A 23,892-nucleotide genomic window follows, 5' to 3' on the forward strand; every position below is an offset into this window, starting at 1 on the left:
TTGGCATGTTCAAAGGGGGGGGGGCAAACATTTTTTGGTGGGCCGAGAGGCAAGCGATTTTTGGCAGGCCAAGAGGGGGGGGGGGGCAAGTGATTTTAAGCAAGCGGTTTGGAAATTTTACCTAAAATAGGGAGGGTTGGCTTCTCTGGGAAGCTGCTAAAAATCAAATGTTTAAGTGCTAAATTTCACACTCATTTGACACACTGAAGTGTGCCTTTGACACATTGACTAACTGCCATCACATAATTTAAAACGCTTATTTTTCCTGGCCCTGTTGGCCTGTTGTTAAGGTACAAGTGTTCAATCTTTAATTAACCGATACTACTCAAGGGAGTCATTGCCTGCAAAAATGCTACTCAGGAAGAAGGCTATATACCATGTGTATCAGAGCATGAAAGCAATGCATTAGGTTGGGCAGAATGAGGCAAGAATGGTAAACAATTGCTGTGCATTAGGTTGGGCAGAATGAGGCAAGAATGGTAAACAATTGCTGCCTTCATGAATATAATAACACATGGATGGATAAAAGTCTCGAATGACACTGCAAAAAGGTTGGTCGAATTTTGTCCAACGTTGCGGAAATATGCATCCCTACCAACTGTTGGGAAATCCAAATCACCCAACATTGTAGAATTTACCTTTGTTCCACCCAATTTTTCATCATGTATTTCCCAACGTTGAGAGCTTTGATCGATGTCATAAATTCCACTTTTGTTGAATATTATTTAAGGGGCCCCATTAAAAAAACAAAAAAATTTCAGCCCCCCCCCCTTTTTTTTGACATGAAAATTATGGGTCAACCCCCAAAGAAAAGCATATATAAACTCAATTTTCCCAGGAAATTTGTGGTCAATTTTTTCAGGCCCCCCCCCCCCGTAGGGTCTTTAAGGCCCCCATTTTGCATCAGGCCCCACTAACAAGTAAGTGTTTGTGAACAGTCCCTAAACAATAAATTAATAAAAGACATTGCCCAACAATGATTTAAAGTACCAATTTTTTGCAGTGCAGATGCTTGTTCATTTCGGCCAACTGAAAGTTTGAACCTCTTTTAAAAGCTGTTGCCTATTTTCAAAAATAAAATTATGTAAAGTGACTGCAATTGCACCACCACATGTCCGAAACTTGCCTTTTTCTAGTAGAAATTGGAGTCACAAAATTATTGTACTTGATGTCATGCACACTGACTATCACAAAGAGCCAGGTCACATGCAAATGCTGGGCTATTTCAGTTGAAAGCCATTTACTTCTTTGGAAAACATTACTTTAATCTCCCACACAGGGGGTGAAGATTTCAAATGGGAGTCCCACCGGGGAGTCCCATTCAGGTAACCCCATTTGAAATCCCAAATTGCATGTTTGCATATATGTGACGTCCCATGTCAAAACCGACACTTTCGGGCAGGTTATCAATTTTGAGATCCTGCCCAAAAGTGTCTGGTTTTGACATGGCACGTCACATATTTACTCAAAATACAAAAGAATCAACAGAAGAAGTAGTTCTTGCCCTCTTGCCCAATTGAATTTCTGAATACCCCATAAATGATAAAATTTGTTTTCAAGCAATCATTTATTTCAAACCCAGACTTTAAGATTCAGTGTATACATCTAATCTGGCATATCTGATGACTAGCTACCTGGCAGCTTACATATCACACAATCTTCCTAAAACACATCACCCTATCTCATATCACTCTAGTAGGTTTGCATGGCACTGACTGACCAGCACACTGACTCCCATAGCATTCATATTTCTCATTATTCATATTCAATGTATATTTGATGATTGCCTCATACATGTGTATAAGAAGATGTATCTCATCTACTGTATACACTGAAATTTTCGCGGTGGTTTTATTTTCGCGGATTAATATGTGCCCGTGAAAATAATAACCTGTGAATATGTTAAAATGAAGATATTTCTTATTTATTTTATTATATAAGCGAATTTAACACCTCACGAAATTGTCAGTGATACTTACATTAAAATTAGCCACGGGGGTGGCACTTGTATTTCAAGTTGTATATCACCCGCGTACCAAAAACGCGGGCATCTCGCTTAGGGTATCAAAAACATCAAAAATGGGGGAAAGAGTACCTTAATCGCACAGATTTACTCGAAAAGAGCAACTAAACAAAAATCAGTTGAAATGAAGGTAAAATTCTGGGAGAAATTGTACTCAAAACGTTTTTGTAGGCTTTTCTTCAGGCCTTTTGACTGATCGCTACCACGGTTTAAGATGTGTTCATCGACTATATGAGAGTAAAATACTTGCTTAGGGTAGGAAGTAGGAAAGCAACCGCATAGTACTTGCTTTGGGTCCATTTTACACTTGTGAAAAATACTTGCTTTTGGGTACTTTTGACAGTTTTTTTAAAGTCCTTGTACGCAGGTGATATACAACTTTAAATACAAGTGCCCCCAGACCCTTCAATGATCATGATCATGAGGGGTTGTCATGGTCCCATATACAAGGCACTGAACGAGTGCTATTATGGGCTAATATCATAAGCATAATATATGGATACATACTGACAGACAGACAGACAGACAGACAGACAGACAATAATACTTACATCTTTTCTGATTTCTCTAACAAGTGTATAGAAAGCATCATCCTGAAGAAGAGGGCAGAAATATAATGCAACATGTTAGTTATGCTGACTTTTTCTTTTTAAATTTGTCATTAAAATATGTCAAACAATATTACTAATTAATAAATCACTATTGACAGTTTATCTGCATTGAGCCCATATTTATTGGCCAAGCTACGAGTTTTTAAATATTCTATTTTAAAATATTCTATGGGTTATGAATTTTAAAATAAAACTCTTAGTGAGACCAATAAATATTTGGCGTAAAGCATCCAATATATCATTATTATGTGTTGGGTCCAATATTTTCACACACTTAATGTCATATATTATGCTACACATGTTTTGCTCATTTTCTTATGGGCAGAGTCACAACCTAAATGATTTTAGGCGATACCGACAACAATTCATCACAACTGATTGGTCATTAATTAGTCACTGCCCTTGGACATAGTCATCAGAAACACAAACCTGCGTTAATTAGCAGTGATTTCATTACAGATGATGAATTACTTTTAATCTTGCGCGAAGGCAACATTAATTGCCAATTAATTAAAATGCTTCTCCGAAGCCAAGAAGCTTAATATATTATACAGGCATATGTATAAAAACAGATTTAATAGGTCTCCAACAGATCTACAAAATGCCCTATATTGGGCTATTCCATTTAAAATCCACATTCCCCATGTGGAAGATTTTGGAAATATCTTCCACAGGGGGAGTATGAATTTCAAATGGAATGATCACATTAGGCAGCTCCATTTGAAACTCACTCTCCCTCAGAGGAAGATTCAGGTTGAATCTTTCTCAGAGGGTATATGAAATTCAAATGGAGCTGCCTAATGCGTTCATTCAATTAAAAATTCATACTCCCCCTGTGGAAGATATTTCCATAATCTTCCACAGGGGTATTGTGGATTTGAACTGGAATAGCCCAATGACAATGCACCAGTTTGACATTCAAGTTGCATTGCATTGCTACCCTACAAATGGGCACAACTGATATTTTAGCAAAAAATTTGGAGTTTTCACCTCCAATGACTTCAGCCAGTTGCTACATTTTGATCAGCTCGATATTTTTCAGGTCTTATAACTTTGTGGATTAATATCAATATATTATGTTTCAAGAATGTCTTCTGATATCTCACTAGAAGCAACAAATTATCAACTTGGGTCCTATCAGGGGATTGACAGTGATTCGCCGATTCTCCAAATTTGGCCAAATTTGCACGCTACGGTATGCTGTATGGAGGCCGCCATAGGGTGCTAACAGTGCGACCGCCAGCACCCCCTAACGCGCCCAGCACCCCCTAACGCGGCCAGCACCATGACAACGCGTAACAGTACGCGTTCCCGACTGTCAATCATCGGGGGGTCAATCACCTCGAGCTTGACAACTATATCTGAATAGACTGTTGCTAAGTCTTAATATGTGTAGGCCGTGTAAATTTAGGTTAATTCTCATGATTAAAAGAGTATTTTGTTGTATTCTTGGCCAGGATCGCGAGATTGTTGGTCGATTTGATGTTTTTAATAAAAAATGGGCTAAAAATATCATTAAAATAGCTGTTCAACATTTGTAAAAAATACTTTACAGCCGGACTTGAAAAAGTCTAAGCGTGGATGCAGCAAGAGGCGAGTTTTACGAGAAGTTTTCTTGCTTGAACTCGAAACACTGGCGCGATACAGCGGGTAGAAATCGCGGTAGTGTTCCAGGCCTATGCGATGGCAGGGTAATGGCCATTTCATTATCATTTTTCATTTTTCATTTTTCATTATCAATTGACCCAATCAGCAACATTGTTAGAATAATTTCACCACACACAAAAAAATGGGGTGAATTATTTGCAAAGCTCCATTCTAATTCACCCCAATTTTTTTGCGTCGTGAAATTATTCTCACAATGTTGCTGATTGGTCCAATTGATAATGAAAAATTTTCTTTGGCCAATCGGCTATGCTGTACTTACCACTCCTTGTCTTGTTTTTGCTGATGTTTCTATATAAGGGATAAAGTAACTCTTTGCTAGTGCCGCCGCTTGTTTACTGTCTACTGTCCAATTGGGTAAATCTATCTTGTTGCCTACCACTGAAAAGAAAAGAAAAAAGAGATACAAATTTAATTAAAGATTGATGAAGCACTATAAATGTAACTGGCTTTTTGTTAACCCTCACCATGCGGGTGTCGACTGCAGACGACAAGTTTCAATTTTTCTTTAAAAATTCAAAAAATTTCAGAATTGTAAATGTTCATGATCATATTTGACATCAGCATGAAAAATGCATTTAAGTGAGTACAAACAAGCCTGGTATTAATTCAATGGTTCTTGAGATACATCTGATAATTTGAGAAAAATATCTTAAAATTTGCAGGACTTATGTTGAAGCCTATGGCTAGCATTCAGAGCATTAAAAAGCTGTCCTGCCATTCCCACCTGTAACGAAACCAGAAATAGACATAATATTCCATTGTTTCTTAACCCCCTGAGCACTACCTGCCAATCTAACATTGACTCTGATTGGTCAGTTACATGATATCTTCACTTTAATCACCAATCAGAATGGAAGCTTTGCAAATAATTCACCCCAATTTTTTTTTTGGTTGTAATTATTCTAACAATGTTGCTGATTGGTCCAATTGATATTAAATGAAAACTTCTTTTTGGCCAACTGGCAGGTAGTTCTCATGGGGCAGTGTAAAAGAAATTGGAATCAATATCCCCCCTCCCCCACACTATAGAAAAATTATTCAATTTGCGTACATCGTGGAACATACTATTTGCGTCGCTGTGTGTAATAAGCTGTTGCACGCGGATAACCTTGCCTATACAGTGATATAATGGATACGTAGTAGTGACTGTAGAGTAGAGCGTTGTACGCTCGTGTATTTTTAATCATGGAATACTAGAATAGCGCCATGATTAGTCGCGGAGTAACAAGCGTAGCCGTAGTTGAATGTTCCACGATGTACATGAATTAAATAATTTTTTTATAATAAAATTAATATCATTCATACAGCTTCATCAACCTCTTAGTTCTTCCATAGGTTATAAGTAGCCAGACCCATATGCAGTACCTTTAAACAAGCCCCTTGGTTTTCCAACCATATCTTTTATAGATTCACAGTAACATCAACAGTTATTCTTTGTAAATCCCCAGCAAAAAAAACCATTTTAATTTTTTTCTGATCATGCTTTGACATTTCTGCCAAATTATTGATTCAAAGTTCTTCATAGAAAATTTGTCCTGGAACAATGTTAGCAAAATATTGATTATTTCGATTCCCTTCCTTAATTTAAAGACAATTCCCCTTCCTTCAATGCATAGAACACATGGCAACACACACTAGTGCTGGGGCTGTAATGGGCTATTCCATTTAAAATTCACATTCCCACTGTGGAAGATTTTGGAAATATCTGCCACAAGGGGAGTATGAGTTTCAAATAGAATTAGCACATTAGGCAGCTCCATTTGAAACTCACCCTCCTTCTGTGGAAGATTCAGGTTGAATTTTTCTCAGAGGGATAAAATTCAAATGGATCTGCCTAGTGTGTTCATTCATTTGTGGCAGATATTTCCAAAATCTTCCACAGGGGTAGTGTGGATTTTAACTGGAATAGCCCAATACATGTATTTTACATACAGCCACCTATTATAGGTTTCTCATTAGGTAAGAAGTCAAAACAAACAATGTCCAAAATCGCAGTGTGTCTACTTCAAGTTCAAGAACCGCTGCACCAATATGTATTGAATGTATGTTTTGAATTTTCAATAATTATCAGCTTAATATCAGTTTTATCCCCTGATGAATATTATATTTCCATTCAGTTGCTAAAGTTTGTTCGGCTTAAAATAAACGAAAATTATTCTGGTTTTGTTACTGCGCCCGTCAATAAAGTCCCAACACACGTGCACCTAAATTCACATAGGCGTGCGTCAGTCATGCGTTACTCAAAGGGTAACTAGCACAAGTGCTGTGCCCAACTGCATGCACAGATTCTATATCAATACACGGATGTTATGAGTCATATTTTTTTCGCCTAGTAAAAGCCGAACAAACTTTATGATTTCAGATAATAAATATCCTGAATTTTACTTAATACAAAATTAGCCAATTTCTTCAAATTTTGATTAGATCTATGAAGTTCAACCAAACTTGAAACCTTTTTGCTATCAACTGACTTGTTTGTTTATTTTAACTTCGACAAGTGCACTCACTATACACAACAATCATCCAGGAATTCCTGGTAACCAATCAATCATAAACAAAAGCGTTTTTTTCACAATTCCAGGTTCTTTCAGAGAAAAGTTTAAAATAATGCTGCAAAGGGCAGAGATGCTTATGAACACTAAAATGTATTCTTTCACTTGAAACTGATAACATACAACTTTTGTATATTTCCTCGCATTTATTTTTTTCCGATTCAAAAACCATTAGTCAGGAATGCGAGAATGCAAAATATTGTGATTAATAGTACATGAGCGATTCACGTCTTGCGCAAACAGTCGCACTTGGTATGCTGTTATGTAACATGCAAATGTGTGTAAACAAAACAAAAAATTTTCATTCAAAATATCAATTTGCCCGATTTTTAAATTATTTTGAATTTTGGCACACTAAAACCAATCATTTTGGACTCAATGATGCAAAAAGATGCAAATTAAGATGCCTGTGCAATTCCTGCTACTTCCCAGGTGGTATACGCCATGCATTCTCTAAATTCAGTAAATTTCCATCGTCAACTGTGTAATTGAATGGGACTATTTTGAAATTTTAAAACGCTTGAAATATCACAAACAAATAGGCCTATATTAATAAATAATATAAATACAAGCTAGAACCCACAAACCGAGTATATGGAAAATGCCATACGGCCGGGCGGTTTCACAAGTTGCCGGCTCTATCATGCCACTTGCCGCCTGCTGCTTCCTGTACATCCCAGCTCTTTCTTTTTGATCAACCTTACAGCGGCAGTGCTACGGGGGGACATTTGCCCAGAATATTTTTCTTGCCCCCACCCAACCACTTTTCAGGCAAACCCCCCAAAATTACGTAAATTTCCACTTTTTGTGGCAATTTTGCGCAAAATTTCCCCCCCTAAAATTCACTTTTCCCCCCATGCCCCCCTCCCCCAATAAAAAATTCCTGGTGCCACTACTGCAACCTTTGATGTGACTGTCTTCTTTTACTCCCCATCATTGCTATCACTAGGATCCACAACATGTTCATCTATCAGGGCAGAGTTCTTTAACCCCAATACATTTGTACATTAATTGAATGACCATAGTAAATTTGGGTACAAAAACTCATACCTTTCAACTTGAGGTCAAATTTTGCACTATGAGTGTTTAATTGAGGTTATTGAACTATGCCATTAGGATGAGGCAATTGTGGTCCATAGTGTATGTGTGCTCTGAAAACATCATCTTTCACTCACCATGTATGAGTGACATTTGCATGTGCAATCAACCAGCATTTTGGGCTATTCCAATTAAAAGCCATACACCCCCCTATGGAAGGCATGATCTTAATCTTTCACAAAGGGAGTATGAATTTCAAATGGGGTTACCTAAATGGGTGGCTACATTTGAAATCCTGTGTGGGAGATTAAGGTCATGTCTTCCATAGGGGGTGTATGGATTTCAAACGGAATAGTCCACTGCAATAAAGAGTAGTCATATTTCACAAAGCCAGACAAATTTTAATCATCTTCTCCGATACTTCAAGTGCCACAAGTGACAAGATATTACAGACCATTCTTTGAAACCAATCAACATTGCAAATGTTTTAATTCTACAGTTTAAGTAATGTCCACACAGAGGAATTTTTGCTTAAACAACACAGTTCTTGAACAAGAACTTGGGGGAAATCTGCTGTGTGAACGCTCTAGAGGATTCCAATCCCTAAGTTTGCCCCAAAATTTATACTGAAGAAATTTAGGGGGTTTTACAATTTCCCCATGTGATGCTCGAGTGGTCCACAGATACATTTTGCATTTCTCGACCTATGACCTTGTATTAATTAATACTGTACTGCTCGACTTAACGAGTGCATAGCACGAGCAGCCAAGAGTGAGGAACCTTTCTGGATAGTATACTATAGCAATTCAGAGCCCAAAAGTAGTGCTATTCCAGGGCTGACATTGCAAAACTCAAGGATTCCAGGCTGCATGTCGTGTGGACATGCACTCGGGGATTGGCTTAGGAATCGCAATTCTTGAGCACAACGATCCTCAAGAAGTCTATGACCGCCTGAACACGACTAGAGTAGCCCCAAAAGGCGATATAACTTAAGTATTATCACTAGGATCCACAATATGCTCATCTATCAGGGCACAGTTCTTTAACCCCAATGCATTTGTATATCCATTGAATGACCTCTGAAAATTTGGGTACAAAAACTCATACTCTTCAACTTGAGGTCAAATTTTGCACTTTGATTGTTTAATTGAGGTTATTGAACTATGCAATAGGAATGAGGCCATTGCGCTCCATATATGCCATGGGCAAGTGTTAATAGTCTGCTCTATACAATGGTGGTGGGTTGATTAAGGCCTCTGAGATATGAAGGTGGTTCCCAACTTAGCTAGCAAAATTCAAAGAATTCATCATCAAATGTGCAGGCCCTACCCTGAAAACATAGGTAGCTACAATCCCGGAAAAAATGTGTTCGAACACCCACTGTGATTCCCATGTTCTTCTTAGTATAGTGCGCACGCTATATGATTCACTGGAAACTAAGAATTATAATAGAGTTCTCTCAATGTTCATCTTAAGCATATCCCCTCCCCTTTCCCCACCAATCAATGTTGGGGGAAGATATGGTGAAGATGAGCATATTGGGCATGCCAACATTGTATGGGGGTAGAAGGGGGACCATTTCCAATAAGGCCTTTAAAGTGTTCGAACAAGATTGTAGCTTGTCATATCTTCCACTTCAGCAATGATTATATATACCAAATCTAGGGACTGAAAATGAAAAACAAATTTCCAGGAAAAGTGATTTTAATAATCGTTCTTCTCCCATCAATTGCTGTTGTTGTTATTACTGATTTCTCAGCATTGGAGTCACTCGAAATGACCAAAGATGACTGTTGCTAAGTGATACTGCAGCAGACTAAGTACTGTTTCTAGTATATTTTGAGTGAATAAAACACTACTTGTGTTTACAGCCTGCAGTGTTTTTGATGAATGTCAGAAACTGTCTTGGGCAGGGTTGCCAACAAATTTCAGCCCAAATCTCAGGTCAAATAATCAAAAAGTCACCCAATTTTTCTCTTAACCATTGGTCTCTATGGGGCAGGAAACTATCGGAAATTGCAGGAGTCATTGTTGACAAGTTGCCCAATATTTTCTCATAACCACTGGTTTCTCTGGGAGAGGAAATTGTCAACAGTCGCAGGTGAAAATCTTCAAAAGTCGCCCAATTGGGCTACCAGATCGCGGGTTTGGCAACCCTGCTGATGGGTACTGCACCAATCATTTTGAAACATTCTTTATTAATAATCCTGTACCCTAGAATGCTATCGGATTGTTGAAAGGACCTTACTATATAGGAAATAAACTTCAAAGGTATATTCAGCGATTTGCTAAACCAGAATGCCTTAAAATTCATCAAAAAATTTTAAGATTCTTGCATTTTTTGAACAAGCATGTACATGTAGAGACATACATGTATGTGCTACTGAAGCGGGCAAATAGCACATTTAAAGGAGGCAGAAAACACAGATTGGATAATGGATATTAATATGAAGACTAACATAAATGTATGTCTGTACTTAATAACTTATGGTTTTTTCTTATTGCACGACAAGGCTGTCAAATTCGGTATTGTACGGCGCTACAGGCAAAATATCTAATTCTCGATCGTGAGAGGATGTACCTTCTGCCTACTGTTGTGTCAGCGTTCTTTCCGTGGAGCAACACGATCGCACCACCAAAGGCTGTGATAGGTCAATTCTCAAAAGTAAGCTTGACGCAAATATCTGTGCGTAAGCTCAACGCAAATATCTGTGCATACCCAAGTTTGCTGTCATGATCGAGAAATATATATTTTGCTTTGTGATCGATTCGGCCTATTGTTGATTATTTGGTGGTGCAGTTAAGGCTAAATAGGTTGTTTGGAAAATCTCTGAAAAAATCCCTTTAAAAGAACCCAAACACACGCCTCATCACAGCATGACAGGTAACAGGTCCCAGGTAAATTGATTGTCTAGTCCAGTGAACATGCATCATGCATTGTAATGAAACAGGGGTATGTAGTGTACCCTGGGAAAAAATCCAGCTAAATCCAACACTATGGACCACAATAGCCTCATCCCAATGGCATAGTCCAATAACCTCAATTACATAATCATAGTGTGAAATTTGACCTCAAGTTGCAGAGTATGAGTTTTTGTACCCAAATTTTCACAGGTCAAAAAATCCAGCTAAATCCAACACTATGGACAACAATAGCCTCATCCCAATGGCATAGTCCAATAACCTCAATTACATAATCATAGTGCAAAATTTGACCTCAAGTTGCAGAGTATGAGTTTTTGTACTCAAATTTTCAAAGGTCATTCAATGAATGTACAAATGTATGGGGTATAAGAACTGTGCCCCTGATAGATGAGCATGTTGTGGATCCTAGTGCAAGCATTACTGATCCATAAACCAAATTATTTACAAAGAGTAAAACTGATTCCACTCACATCAGCAAAAATAATGAATTTTATAACAATGACAACAACATAGAAATACCAAGAACTGTTCCTAATATTATTGTTTTAGGATAAATTCTTGGTATTTTGACATTTCTGTTGATCTTGAAATAAAGTCACCGCCTTAAATCAACCTTTTTCAATACACGTCATTGTCTTGGTTTCAAACCCAACCACTTTGAAAACAACCATGTTGACTTGTTGATTTTATAGTATTTATTGTTTTTTGACTTATTTCTTTGTCTCTTAATTACATACATCATACAAGTATTGCTTTTCAAAACACTTTCATCAAATTTGATTTAAAATTACTGCAAAATTGTCCACAAAATACAAACACCCTTAAAGATTCCAAGAAATAGACCTATAAATATCTAAAGCATATACAAACATTATTTGTTCTACACAAAGCCTCCTATATATACATATACATCTGTGGCTGAAATCAGATTAGTCATAATGGTCCACCAGTAAACCGGTCTCATCCCACTTCTGTTTATTTTACTGTTTGACTCATCCTATGCCTACACATAGATACCTTTTAATAAGCAAGGAATGAATTAATGGTCTATACCGTATATGTAATAATCAGATCAAGTATTGCGAATCATGCACTTGGTTGAATATGCAATATGCGACCTGGAAAAATGGCACGCAGAGCATTGGCAATGACCTTGAAAAGGAATTTGTCATCCATGTTTTTAAATCATGTTAACATGGGGCTTGTTTTCCTCCATGGCAGATTCTATGCTGCCCTTTTTGAATAGAGTATATCAAAATTGTTATGAACTGGAGAGCATACGTACATCACTTCAACTCATCAGACACAAAACTAGACACATTCAATTGTCTTTTTTTTAAAGGAAATCTGTGTGGAGGGGAGGAGGTAGGCATATGATAATTCACAGTGTATACAATGTAGCCTATATGAAAGGATGTCAAAATCCCTAATTTGCACATACATTCATGAGTAAAATGGTGAGGAAAAAAACCAAGTTTTACTGACTTAACTTTGAAGATATCACAAAATGACATATTTTGATAACAACAATTTTAAAGACACATTCAGTGATCCTTAACGAAGGTGTAAAAAAAATTGAAATTGTTTATAAATAAATTGCCTGAAAGTGAGAGATAAGTCATTAAATTTGTCACGGTATTTTTGAAATGAAAAATATGGCAAAAAACGAAGAAAATAGCAGTATTGACGAAGTTGAAGCTCCATTCAAATACATGTAGCTAATTTCTTTTGTGTCTTAAAATCTATGTAGCTTTTGGGCTATGTTAGCACATCTATGACACTAACAAAGGTGCCAAAATCTGAATTTTGATAATTTTTACGATCCTCTGGATGAGCAAATCACTGAATGGGTCTTTAAGTAACATGGTGTGGTAACTGGTATACACGTAATATTGTTAAAACTTGAAATGATTCTAGGGTATTCCATACTGGCGGACGGCACATAGCCTACACATGATAAATGTCACTTGTCCCAAGACAAAGTTATATGCAATGAATGAGCTTGAGTTCGTTCCTGTCAACACGAGGGGCTATTTTCAGTAACTAATCAAATTAAAGGAACATGCAGAGGTTTTCTATGAGCATAAAATTCATTTGGATAGAAAAACCCCAGAATTTGATTAAGGGCCTGTGACACTATTCTATTCCACTGGCATCAGCTTGCATGGCTTCTGAATTTGGAACTACTTCAGAATAATAGCCTCCACTCTAACCCTAATCCTTTCCCTAGTCCTAATGATGATTTCAACATCTCTTAATCTAAACTCTAATCTTAAACCAACTCTTAATCTTAAACCTACCCTAATCATAACTCCCTAAAGCCTAACTCAAAAGTCAAAACCTAATATCTTGGGAGCAGTGTTCGAATTAAGGAAAAATAAATGGTTGTCCCACGGACAACCAGATTACAATTTCTGGTTGTCCGTCTCAAGTTTTTGGTTGTCTGTAGGCCTACAACGGTGACAAAGGCTACAGATTTATGGTTGTCCGGTGGACAACCGAATCAGTATTCTTGGTTGTCCGGCGACTTTTTTAGTTGTCCCGGGCGAACGGACAACCAAAATTTCGAACGCTGCTTGGGAGTGTCAGCCATTAATTTAGGCAAAATATCTAATTCTCGATCATGAGAGGATGTACCTTTTGCATCAGCGTACTTTTTGTGTACTTAACTGTTTCTACTGAGAAAGTTACCGCGTATTCACTATTATACCACTCATACATAAATTCTAGACAGTTCATTGGTTGATTACCATTTGCCATTTTTACTATCACCCTCTCCGTGTGATAGTCTTTACCATCATGTGCTCTGGCGTAGTGCGCCTGCGCCAAGCCGTGCTGACTCTTGGACTCGCCGATTTAGTTATGGGGTGGACCTGAAAATGTGAATTATATCACGGCAAAACATGGTGTTATGTTGATGAAAAATGTATTTCCTACCTTAAATAGTATTTTAGTAATATAATTTATGCATGAGTGATATAAAACAAATATTAACTGTCTTAAATTTGTGTAATGGTCGAATATAATCACTTTCGGTGAAAGATGTATTGTTCCATTCCACTCGCCGTTCCGGCTCGTGGAATGGAACAATCCATCTTTCACCTCGTGATTATTTTCGACCATCACACTCATAGACAGTTAATATTTGTATACTATTAACCACCTCAAAGATTGTTGCCAGTTGACAGTGAGGTTTACTCGCATCACCCTACCTTCACCTTCTGTTTCTACTGGGGCCATTAACACGTAATCTTCGCATCACCCCAAATTAACTTGAAGTCACAGGCAACAGTTTGCTCAGTAGAAACACCGTAGCAGCTGCCAAAAAGGATTTGTCAAACAAACAAACAAACAAAAAATGTTTCTGGCCTCTTCATTATACGGGGAACTACAGTAATAAATAATGTACATGACAAAAATGGAAATGTGTCGAAAAAGTGTTGGTCCAGTAAGTTTCTCGAAGCATGGCTAGTGGTCAGACTTCTTAAGCCACCAGTCTTAAGCACAATTAGTCCTATACATCAGCGCTTATAATTTCACTTCATGCAACACGAAAGATAAATCAATAAAATAGATCCACATTGGTAGGGCTAGCCTGCTGGCTTAGGAAGCCTGACCATTAGCCAAGCTTCGAGAAATCGGACTACAGTAATAAATAATGTACACGACAAAAATGGAAATGTGTAGAAAAAGTGTTGGTCCAGCAAGTCTCTATGTGTCTCTTTAATGAAGGCTATTAACCTTTGTCATGGACGTCAGACACCATTTGGCCGCTAGCGATGAACCCCAGGATGAACAAACTGCCTCCGGTTAAAACATTTGCATTGTCATATAAAGTATATGTACTACAACACCTCGGGGCATTAATGAAAACATACAGATACGATAACTTTTTTTTATATTTTGACAAATGCAAATATTAACATGTGTTATGTATGCAAAAACATGTGGTAGGCAATTTTGTATGTCATTAATACAGTCGGATGCAGTGTAATTGTATATTTGCATTTAAATGATTCTTTCATCTGCCATCGCATGCATTGATCATTGTAATTTATGTAGCTGAATATTGTTTCTGCTCAATCTGCTGGCTTTGTGGCCATAGTATAGGACCTGATTTTTTGGACTGGAAGGGGAAGCAACTTTTTATTGTGACAATACACAATCGGTTTACTTTTAATTCTCTTCACGCGGGTGTCGACTGCAGACGACATGTTTCAAAAAAATTTAAAAAATTTAAAAATTTGAGAAATGTAAATTTTCATGACCATATTTGGAATCAGCATGAAAAATCCATTAAAATGAGTACAAACAAGCCTAGTATTGGTACAGTCGTTTTTAAGATACCTCTTGATATTTTGAGAAAATATTTTGCAAAACTTGAACTTTTTCCGTTGAAGCGCATGGCTAGCATGCAGAGCATTAAGATGTTTTATATTTTTCAATCAATATCAAATACCCAAGTAGGCCTATTGGGCTATTCCAGTTGAAATCCACACCCCTGTGGAAGATTTTGGAAATAGTTTCCACAGGGGGAGGAAGTTTTTCAAATGTAATTGGTCAGGATTAATCATTTGCAAACTCATATTCCCCCTTTATTATGGCTTCACCTACATCTTCCACAACTGGAGTGGGTATTTCAAATGGAAGTTACCCAACTGTCTATTCAATTTGAAACTCATACTCCCTCGGTGGAAGATTTTAGCTCAATCTTCCACAGGGGTAGTGTGGATTTAAAAAGGAATACTGCTCTATTCAAGGGGCATTCAGAGATCTAGCAAACCCTAACAATTCCCCAAATGTCATTTTATTTTGTACTTTCAGAACATACTTATATAGTAACTAACCCCTACATTGAATAAGTATTCAATCCTTCATGTAATTATTTTGTGTAAGCTAATCCTAACCCTAACCCTAATCCTAACTCTAATCCTAATTGTGTTTAAAATTACATGAAGGAGTAACCGAACACATGTAAGCTGCCTATACCATTTTTCACCCTGACATGGCAGTGATGTCAGTGTGCATAATGTTAAATGTTGTATGATCTTTAATGGCTAAGAACATGCTAGGATTCACACTTGGGGGCAGTCTCTTTGAATGATGATAATGCGTCTCAGCCCTATGAAGTATACTACCGATTACACATTTTAAAGTCATGATGTACAATCTTTTATAAATTAATTTAGTTAATTATTTTTCAAACCTATTTTACTTTTGGCACATATTTGTAATGTTTACACATGTCCTAACTTACATGTGGCGCTCCGCAGTTAAGCAGCAAAGATAGTAACTGGTTTTCTTTCAATTTTATTTTTGCTTAAAATTACCAGAAACATTCTTGACAGTTTGTTGCCAAATATTATTTTATAATTTTTGACAAAGAATAATAAACAGTCACTTTTCTCTACTGCAGCCTGGGTTTGATTTCCATCACTGCAAGGAGTGTATAATTGCTAATCTACATCTGTATAATGCTGCAGAATAATGGACTTCTAAGGGTTACATTGCAAATAGAACTTATTTTTCAGTATTCCAGGATGCCCACCTTACAGATGGAAATACCAAGTACAACATGACTTAAGAATGCCAATTCAGGATGCTAAACATCAAACACAAGGCAAACTTGACTAGACACAGCGATATTTCCCTACCCAAAAAATAGAGCCATCTCTTGATATACGGATATGTTTGACGGCGATATTTTGAGGCATTTCCGAAACATCCCGAGTAACTAAACTATGCAAAACTATCCGTACAAGCACTTTCAAAACAAAACCCGGCATGTAGAAGATCATTTTACAACTCTCATACTCCCAAGAATACATACTGTATTGTAGAAAATAAATGGGTTGATATTTGAATAGATTCAAGCAATTTCCGAAGGGCTATTTTTCTAAAATTTTCATCAAAGGCCAATATGATGATGACATTTTGTATTCCAATTTTACAATATGTTTTGAGTTTTGTTGAGAATTTGTGAAGTTTTCTAGGGTGTATACAAGTACAATGCACACATGCATGCATTATATGGCATCTTCCGCCTTTTAGCGGATTTTTCCGCCTTCAACCATCAATTTGGCCATATCTTCGGATTTTATCGGACCTGCCTTTTACTACATATTCCACGCCTCGGCATGCTTTTGGATGTATTACAGTACACAGATATACTTGAACAAGTAGAGGTTAATAGAAGCGAGTTTCAGTTTGCAGTTAATAATAGCATGGAATGTAAATATACCTCGTGGTATCAGTTAAACTCTAAAGTTCCTAGAGCGAATTTTATAAACTCAACACAAGAATACTCTGTAGCAATATGAACAAAAGAGTAAATCCGAGTATTCATGAAACCAGCATGGTAGCCCTCATGATAAATGCCTGGTATTGTCTCTTGAACATGCTCTGGCCGTGCTTGGTACAACCTTGAAATAAAGTACAATGCAGTCTTGGGTGCGAGTCCAGTAGAGAAATAATAATTTGGTACGTGGTCAATAGATGAAATATCGCTGTGCTAGAGGGGGATGACTTGTAGAGGTGCAAAGGGACGCAACGTTCAATGCATATGTAAGTCAAGTCAAGGCTTTACAACACCTGGCAAACAAAATGTTAACAATGTCATGTAAACAACAAATACATGTGTTTGACCCTTGGTGAATCTAGCTAGCAGTCGTATAAATGTAGTAGAATAGCTGATCTTGAGGTAAACTATGTGTTTCTACTAGGGAAGGGCTTGGTTTGGAGTGTTGCAAATGGTTAACATGTCCAGAAAGAAACATGGCCAGTAGAAACAGATCAGTGTGATGAACTTCCATTGTGATGCAAAGTGGACACCAAAGTACTGTTCAACCCCTCATGAGATAGATCATGCTGGTGTTACACCAGGCATTTTCTGCAGAAGAAACCCAGCGGAATAGACCTTTTCAAACCAAGTCATTCTGATAAAACCCGAAGCATGAAATAATTTCCCCTATCGCGCGCACATAAAAGCCCGGCATAAAAGTACCTCTTCAGTATCATGTACAGTGTGAAGTTCCAATGTGTAACAGAAATCATAAACTACGATGAACTTTCGACGGCCAATTATGGATGAGAGAGGTACTTTTGCTAAGGATACTCAATGTGCAATCAAGCATGTGTTGGTATGTCTTGCGTAAGAGACTGACTTGTGGAAGAGTGTATCGATGCATAACAAACATTCTTTAACAAAATTAAACTAACGAAAAACGGCAAACATTTGATAATTTCTTTCCATTAGTATCTTATTGTGAAAAACCAAGTAGCTGAGGTTTTAGCTCAATATGCTAGGAAGATATTTAAACCAATGACCCCATGTTCACATTGGCTTTAATAAGCTGCATTTTCGCGCAAAAGGGTACTGTAATTCATGACATTTCTTGTCTGCCAGTTTGGGTACAATTATATGACCCCCTAGCTTACTGAATAAGAGCGTGGTTTTCCATACTTATCCTATCTTGATGGTGGTTGTACCGGAGGTTCAGTGAAATGTTAAGACACTTTATGACTTACTAACAGATTTTTAGTACTTCCTGTACATATTATAAATGAATTCCAGTACTTCCAGTACACACCGCAACCCTTATTTGGAGCTTCATAAAGGAACGTGCCGATTATATTAGCAAGTCAAATGTGATATAGAGTATCAGTATAAACACACTGAGGGATTATTACTTCCTGTACTACAAAGTATGATATAGTTCAAAAGCACTATTCATTTGACAACTTTTTTTATGTCAAGCATATCTAGGCATTATCAGCTGAAATCTAGGAGATAATGCTGACAAATCTTCGGCCAGGCACAAGTGACTTGGTGAAGGGGTCGCCTAGATAGCTGGTTGGGGTATTTTTACAGTACAGGCAAGTGTAGCTGACAATCGGGGTTTTATCCCGATTGGAACCGACCGTAACAAGGTCTTTTATCATGGGTCATCTGCCCCGCCTTAACCAGATGAGTCACAGGGAGAGCGGATAAGATTTTTTTGTCTTGTGTGGAATCAAACCCTGGACCTCTCGGACCAAAGGCAAAGATATTAACCAGAGTGCCACACTCCTCCCTAACTTTAAAATACTTGAAAGGATAGATTAGCATAATAGTGGTTAATGCACTAGCCTCACACCATTGCAGCCTGGGTTCGACTCCCTGCAGTGCTCTCTGTGAATATGGTCACCAGTAAATATACCATTCTTCTGCACTCTAATATCACACTTTCCCCCATGATTGAAATGCTTTGTAATTGCCATAGAAATAGTGTGTAACAGGATTATTGATTAGTGCTGGGTCAAAACAATTTTTGAATGTATTGCCCTGCACTATAAGCATGCTGCACTCATCACCTGTCATGCCTGTGTATAATCATAGATTGAATACAATACCGCTCTTCTCAAAGAAACTCGGCATACTGTGCAGTTTCTATAGAATTACCATCCAGGTCTTTATGCCTATTCTTTGGTCACCTATGGAGCGATGCAGAGGTACACTAAAGCGTTCATCTTGGGCAGGGCAATACATTCATAACTAGTTTTGACCCATCGCTATGGTAATTAATCCCACGACATCACTACTCACTAGGATCCACAACATGCTCATCTATCAAGGCACAGTTCTCTAACCCCAATACATCTGCACATTTATTGAATGACATTTGAAAATTTGGGTACAAAAACTCATACTCTGAAACTCGAGGTCAAATTTTGCACTATGATTATTTAATTGAGGTTATTGGACTATACCTTTGGGATGAGGCCATTGCTACAGTGAATTGATACTTACAGACCATGGGTACTTCTTCTGCATCTTTTACTCTCTTAATTTGTTCCCTGTATGAATTGACATCTTCAAACGACTTCTCATTGTTTACAGCAAATACGCAGAGGAAGCCCTCACCCGTCCTCATATATTGGTCTCTCATTGCACTGAAAGGAAGTAACAAGAAAACAATATGAAATCAGAATCAGTGGCGTAGCTAGGGTCGTGGCGCCCAAGGTTAAGGATACATCATGGCGCCCCCTCATTTTTGAAACAATTGCGCACAGAGAATTTGGACAAATAGGCCCTATCACTAAATTAATTTTGAAGTTGAATATGTTGCATGTGAAGCGGGCGAAAATTTGGACTATTATCACTTGGAGTGGGCGCAGAATCGATGCTGAATTTGTCAATTTGGCACCCCCCTGAGGGTGGCACCAGGGCATGTGCCCCTCCTTGACAATAAGCTACAATAAACATAGTTGACAATAAACATGCATAATCTAGTGTGCATGCCCATGTGTATACATATGTGCTCACTCCCAACCCCTGGGATGCCCACATCCCGGGGTACTCAGTACAAATGACCATACGGGACGTGCATAAATATGGGTAGCATTTTCAGCCTTCTGGTATATCAATGACCCCTTTTTCAAAGCCTATTTTGGTATATGAATGGGTCCTTTTTCAAAATTTTCTCAATTTTTTCGGAAAATAGCCCAATTTTTCCTTAATCTAGCCAAAATTTTCTCAAAAATTTGTAAAAACTAAGACAATTTGGGTTAAATTCGGGCCGAAAATTTTGACTTTTGGTATATCAATGGGTCCAAATTTCTTGAAAAATTGGTATATTTATGGGTCCACTTTCAAATTCTCAGCGCACGTCCCTACCAAAACCAAACTTGAGTACCCCCCGGGGCCCACATGCACACATTCTTATCTGCATGTTTGTGTAAGCATATAAACATATGCTAGAATATTGCCATATATACAATTGTATTCAAGTTGATATTTTAGAGTACTATTTATGAACCATTGAAACATAGCCTTGATATACAAGGGAAACACATCAAACCAAAATGCATTGTAATTAATGAGTCATAATGATAGTTGTATCTCATCTGTTGATAGGCAGAAGCTATGTCATTCTGACCAATGCCCCTCAATGTGATACAACAATCAAATGGTATCACTAGGATCCACCACATGCTCATTTATCAGGGCACAGTTCTTTGACCCATATACATTTGCACAATCATTGAATGACCTTTGAAAATTTGGGTACAAAAACTCATACTCTGCAATTTGAGGTCAAATTTTACACATTGATTGTTTAAATGGGGTTATTGAACTATGCCTTTGGGATGAGGCCATTGTGTATTTAATATAGAAATTGTATCATGTCAGAATTGACCCAATTCCAACATGAGCATGATGAGAATACCATACGAAATGGGCTATTCCACTTGAAATCCATACACCCCTTATGAAAGACATGACCTTAATCTCTCACACAGGGGTGTGTGAATTTCTAATGGGGTTTACCTAAATGGGCAACTCCCATCTACATTCCATATGTGGGAGATTGAGATCATGTCTTCACCAGGGGTGTATGGAATTCAACTGAATAGCCCAAATATTAATCAAATCTTGTCCATCTTGCACTAAGATAATTCTGAATTCAATTCAAGGTTTCAAAATGAAAGTGAAAATGAGAAATGATGAAATAAAAATAACCTGGAGAAATTTGAAAAAGCCAAGTTTGAACAAAGAAAAGCATCTAACAAAGAACATGATGAATGAAAGAAAAGAAAGCCTGCTAAATAGCTTCTTAGGGAAAGTCTGGCCCAAAGCAACACATACCTCATTTGGCTCAAATACAACTTTTATAAAGGAAAAAGGGTGTTACCATTAAATTAATCCATAATTTATTTTCTTAACTTTAAACTGGTTCTACTGAAATTTGTCTAAGACTTCAGAGTGAAAAAAGAAAGGCATATGGAAATAGCATCTAAAGGCCACAGTGGAAGAAGTACTCAGTGTTCCAACTAGTCGTTCTTGGAAAAATAAATGGCCCAATCTTTTAAAACTCAGTCAGAATCTTTTCAATAAGAGAGAATTTTGAAGACCACAGTGGAAGAAGAGACTAAATGTTTAGAAATAGGTCTATGAAAATCTCACCCTGTTCAATTTCTGTGGGCATATTGGGGCTGTGCAACAATTATGCTCCCCCAGACAAATTTCAAAAATTCCTGCCAAAAAGTTGTCTAGATACAATGCGCACAGAGGATGATTTAAGGAAGCCCCATCATGCACTGTAAAAGTATTAGCACCAGAGTTTCAACTGCTACTTGACTTTCCAAATCCCATTGAATTCTGTGCAAAAGATGTTGTTTTAGAATTGTGTGTGTGTCATTATTACTTGGTCGATTTCAGATCTAAAGTGATGTATGCATGAAGGATAATTCAAACCTTCTGTAGATAACATAAAATGTGAAATCGACCAACTTTTTGAAGGTGTTTTTATTGTAAATATATATCTGTCCAAATTCAAATTTAACCATGCACGTGTGTATGCAGTGGGCGGGTTGTGGTGTCATGTTCACTCACACAGCTGTGCTAACCGCAAGACTTTCTGGGAAGTGCTTAAATCATTCTCTGCAATGCGCACAAAGCAAGCAGGAAAGTTTGTTCATTTGAGCATCTCAGTACTGATTTCCTGAACCTTTTTAGATCGTTTTTTTTCCCAAAGGTACCCATAAATGTGTGCCATAATATCTTACTCCCTCCTTTTGCCATAGAATTGGGGGCAGGAGGGCAGATAAAATTGCACAGCCCCTGAGAGTGAACGACAAATGGCACACGACTTTGGCACACAACTTTCAACCAAAAGGAGGGATATATTGGGGGAAAACCACAGAATTAGAGAAGGAGAACCAAGACTCCCTATACCGCCATGTACAATTGTGCCATCAGCTATGGGGAGAAATTGGGGGTATCCGGGTCCTTGCCAACGGTGCGCAGAGACAAACAAAAACAATTCTGTGTCTCATCTGAAGCGTCTTGGCACTCGCATGCAGGTCGCATCAAGAATGTCAAGTACGTCTCTCAAATGCAACCTTCATCCATGTCGCTTTGCATGACAACGAATGCCTCGAGTGCATTCTAAGGAAACCGAATACCCCAATTTTTGCTCCATGCCTGTATCAAGATGGCGGTCGAGTCCCAATTCTCTTTCTTTAATTCTGTGGGGAAAACAAATATATATAAACAAGGTACACTTAATCAACCTGAACATGTTACCTGTATTCCTCTTGTCCCGCTGTGTCTAATATATCTAGAAGACATGTTTCTCCGTCTATTACAACTTGCTTTCGATATGAATCCTCTGTAAACAAAAAAACAAAAAAAAACATGTTGACTCATTCTTAAGTCAGGATATGAATTTCTTTTTGCCTGTACATGTAAATAACATCTTATAAATACAAATTTTGGAAACCAGAACGACTGCAAATGGGGAGTGATGAGCCAAATTGAGCCTTTCATTTTTATACATTTTCAATATTTCATTTGATATGATCACAGTCAGAAAATATATCTTATACTACCCATAATGCATTTCTCCCATTTCAATTCCCTGTACTGATTTGCTACCTACACTTCTCATAATGAGTTTCTCCCATTTCGCTTCTCTGTTCTGATTTGCTATCTAGTGCAAGATGGGTCGATAGTGACGAACGGTACCTTAATCAAAAGATGTTAAATTTCTGACACTTAACATGCACAGGGTTTGACTCTTCCTGTACATGGGACCAACAGTTTTATGTGACTTCCAACCACGAGACGCTTGTACATACACTAACTATATCTGGATGTGCTAAATTATGTTCTGTAGAGTAACTGAACATAATTGCAGGTTTTCTGACCTTGTAGGAACATTTTGGAAGAGGAAGAGAATTCTCACCAAAGGCAAGCCCAAGGCTCGAACTCATGCCAATAGTATTCTCCCGGCCGACAGCGTAACGCCTTAACCACTCAGCCATCTCACCCACTCCCCCTAATACACCGGTGACTAACAGTAACACTTGTACACATGTGACATGATCAAGGGGAATGAGTCACATGTCGGCAATATTAAATTTAGATTTTTCAATATAAATCATTTATCCATTTAAAATCCTACATTTTGATCCAAACCCCATCTCAATCAAACATCTGGCATGGAGATATGAGCAATTTGTGGAAGTTCAAAAACAATGTAAAACATAAGAATTTGTCACTTCTCTAAGCCTGTAACTCAAAATCAATATT

The 23,892-nt window shown here is 37.7% G+C and overlaps 1 protein-coding gene across 1 annotated transcript in view; it reads right to left on the minus strand.

Annotated features, from left to right (window-relative positions):
- The window catches only part of LOC140136845 (GTPase KRas-like), a 62,590-nt gene that overhangs the window by 9,862 nt on the left and 28,836 nt on the right, over positions 1-23,892 (minus strand). Inside the window, exons 4-7 of the mRNA XM_072158443.1 lie at positions 22,885-22,969; positions 19,606-19,748; positions 4,562-4,680; positions 2,575-2,616 (exon numbers count right to left, since the gene is read on the minus strand). Of these exons, the coding sequence (XP_072014544.1) occupies positions 2,575-2,616; positions 4,562-4,680; positions 19,606-19,748; positions 22,885-22,969 (389 nt within the window). The remainder of the gene's footprint in view (positions 1-2,574; positions 2,617-4,561; positions 4,681-19,605; positions 19,749-22,884; positions 22,970-23,892) is intronic.

Source organism: Amphiura filiformis, chromosome 17, assembly GCF_039555335.1.
Source record: "Amphiura filiformis chromosome 17, Afil_fr2py, whole genome shotgun sequence".
Classification (NCBI taxonomy): Eukaryota; Metazoa; Echinodermata; class Ophiuroidea; order Amphilepidida; family Amphiuridae; genus Amphiura; species Amphiura filiformis.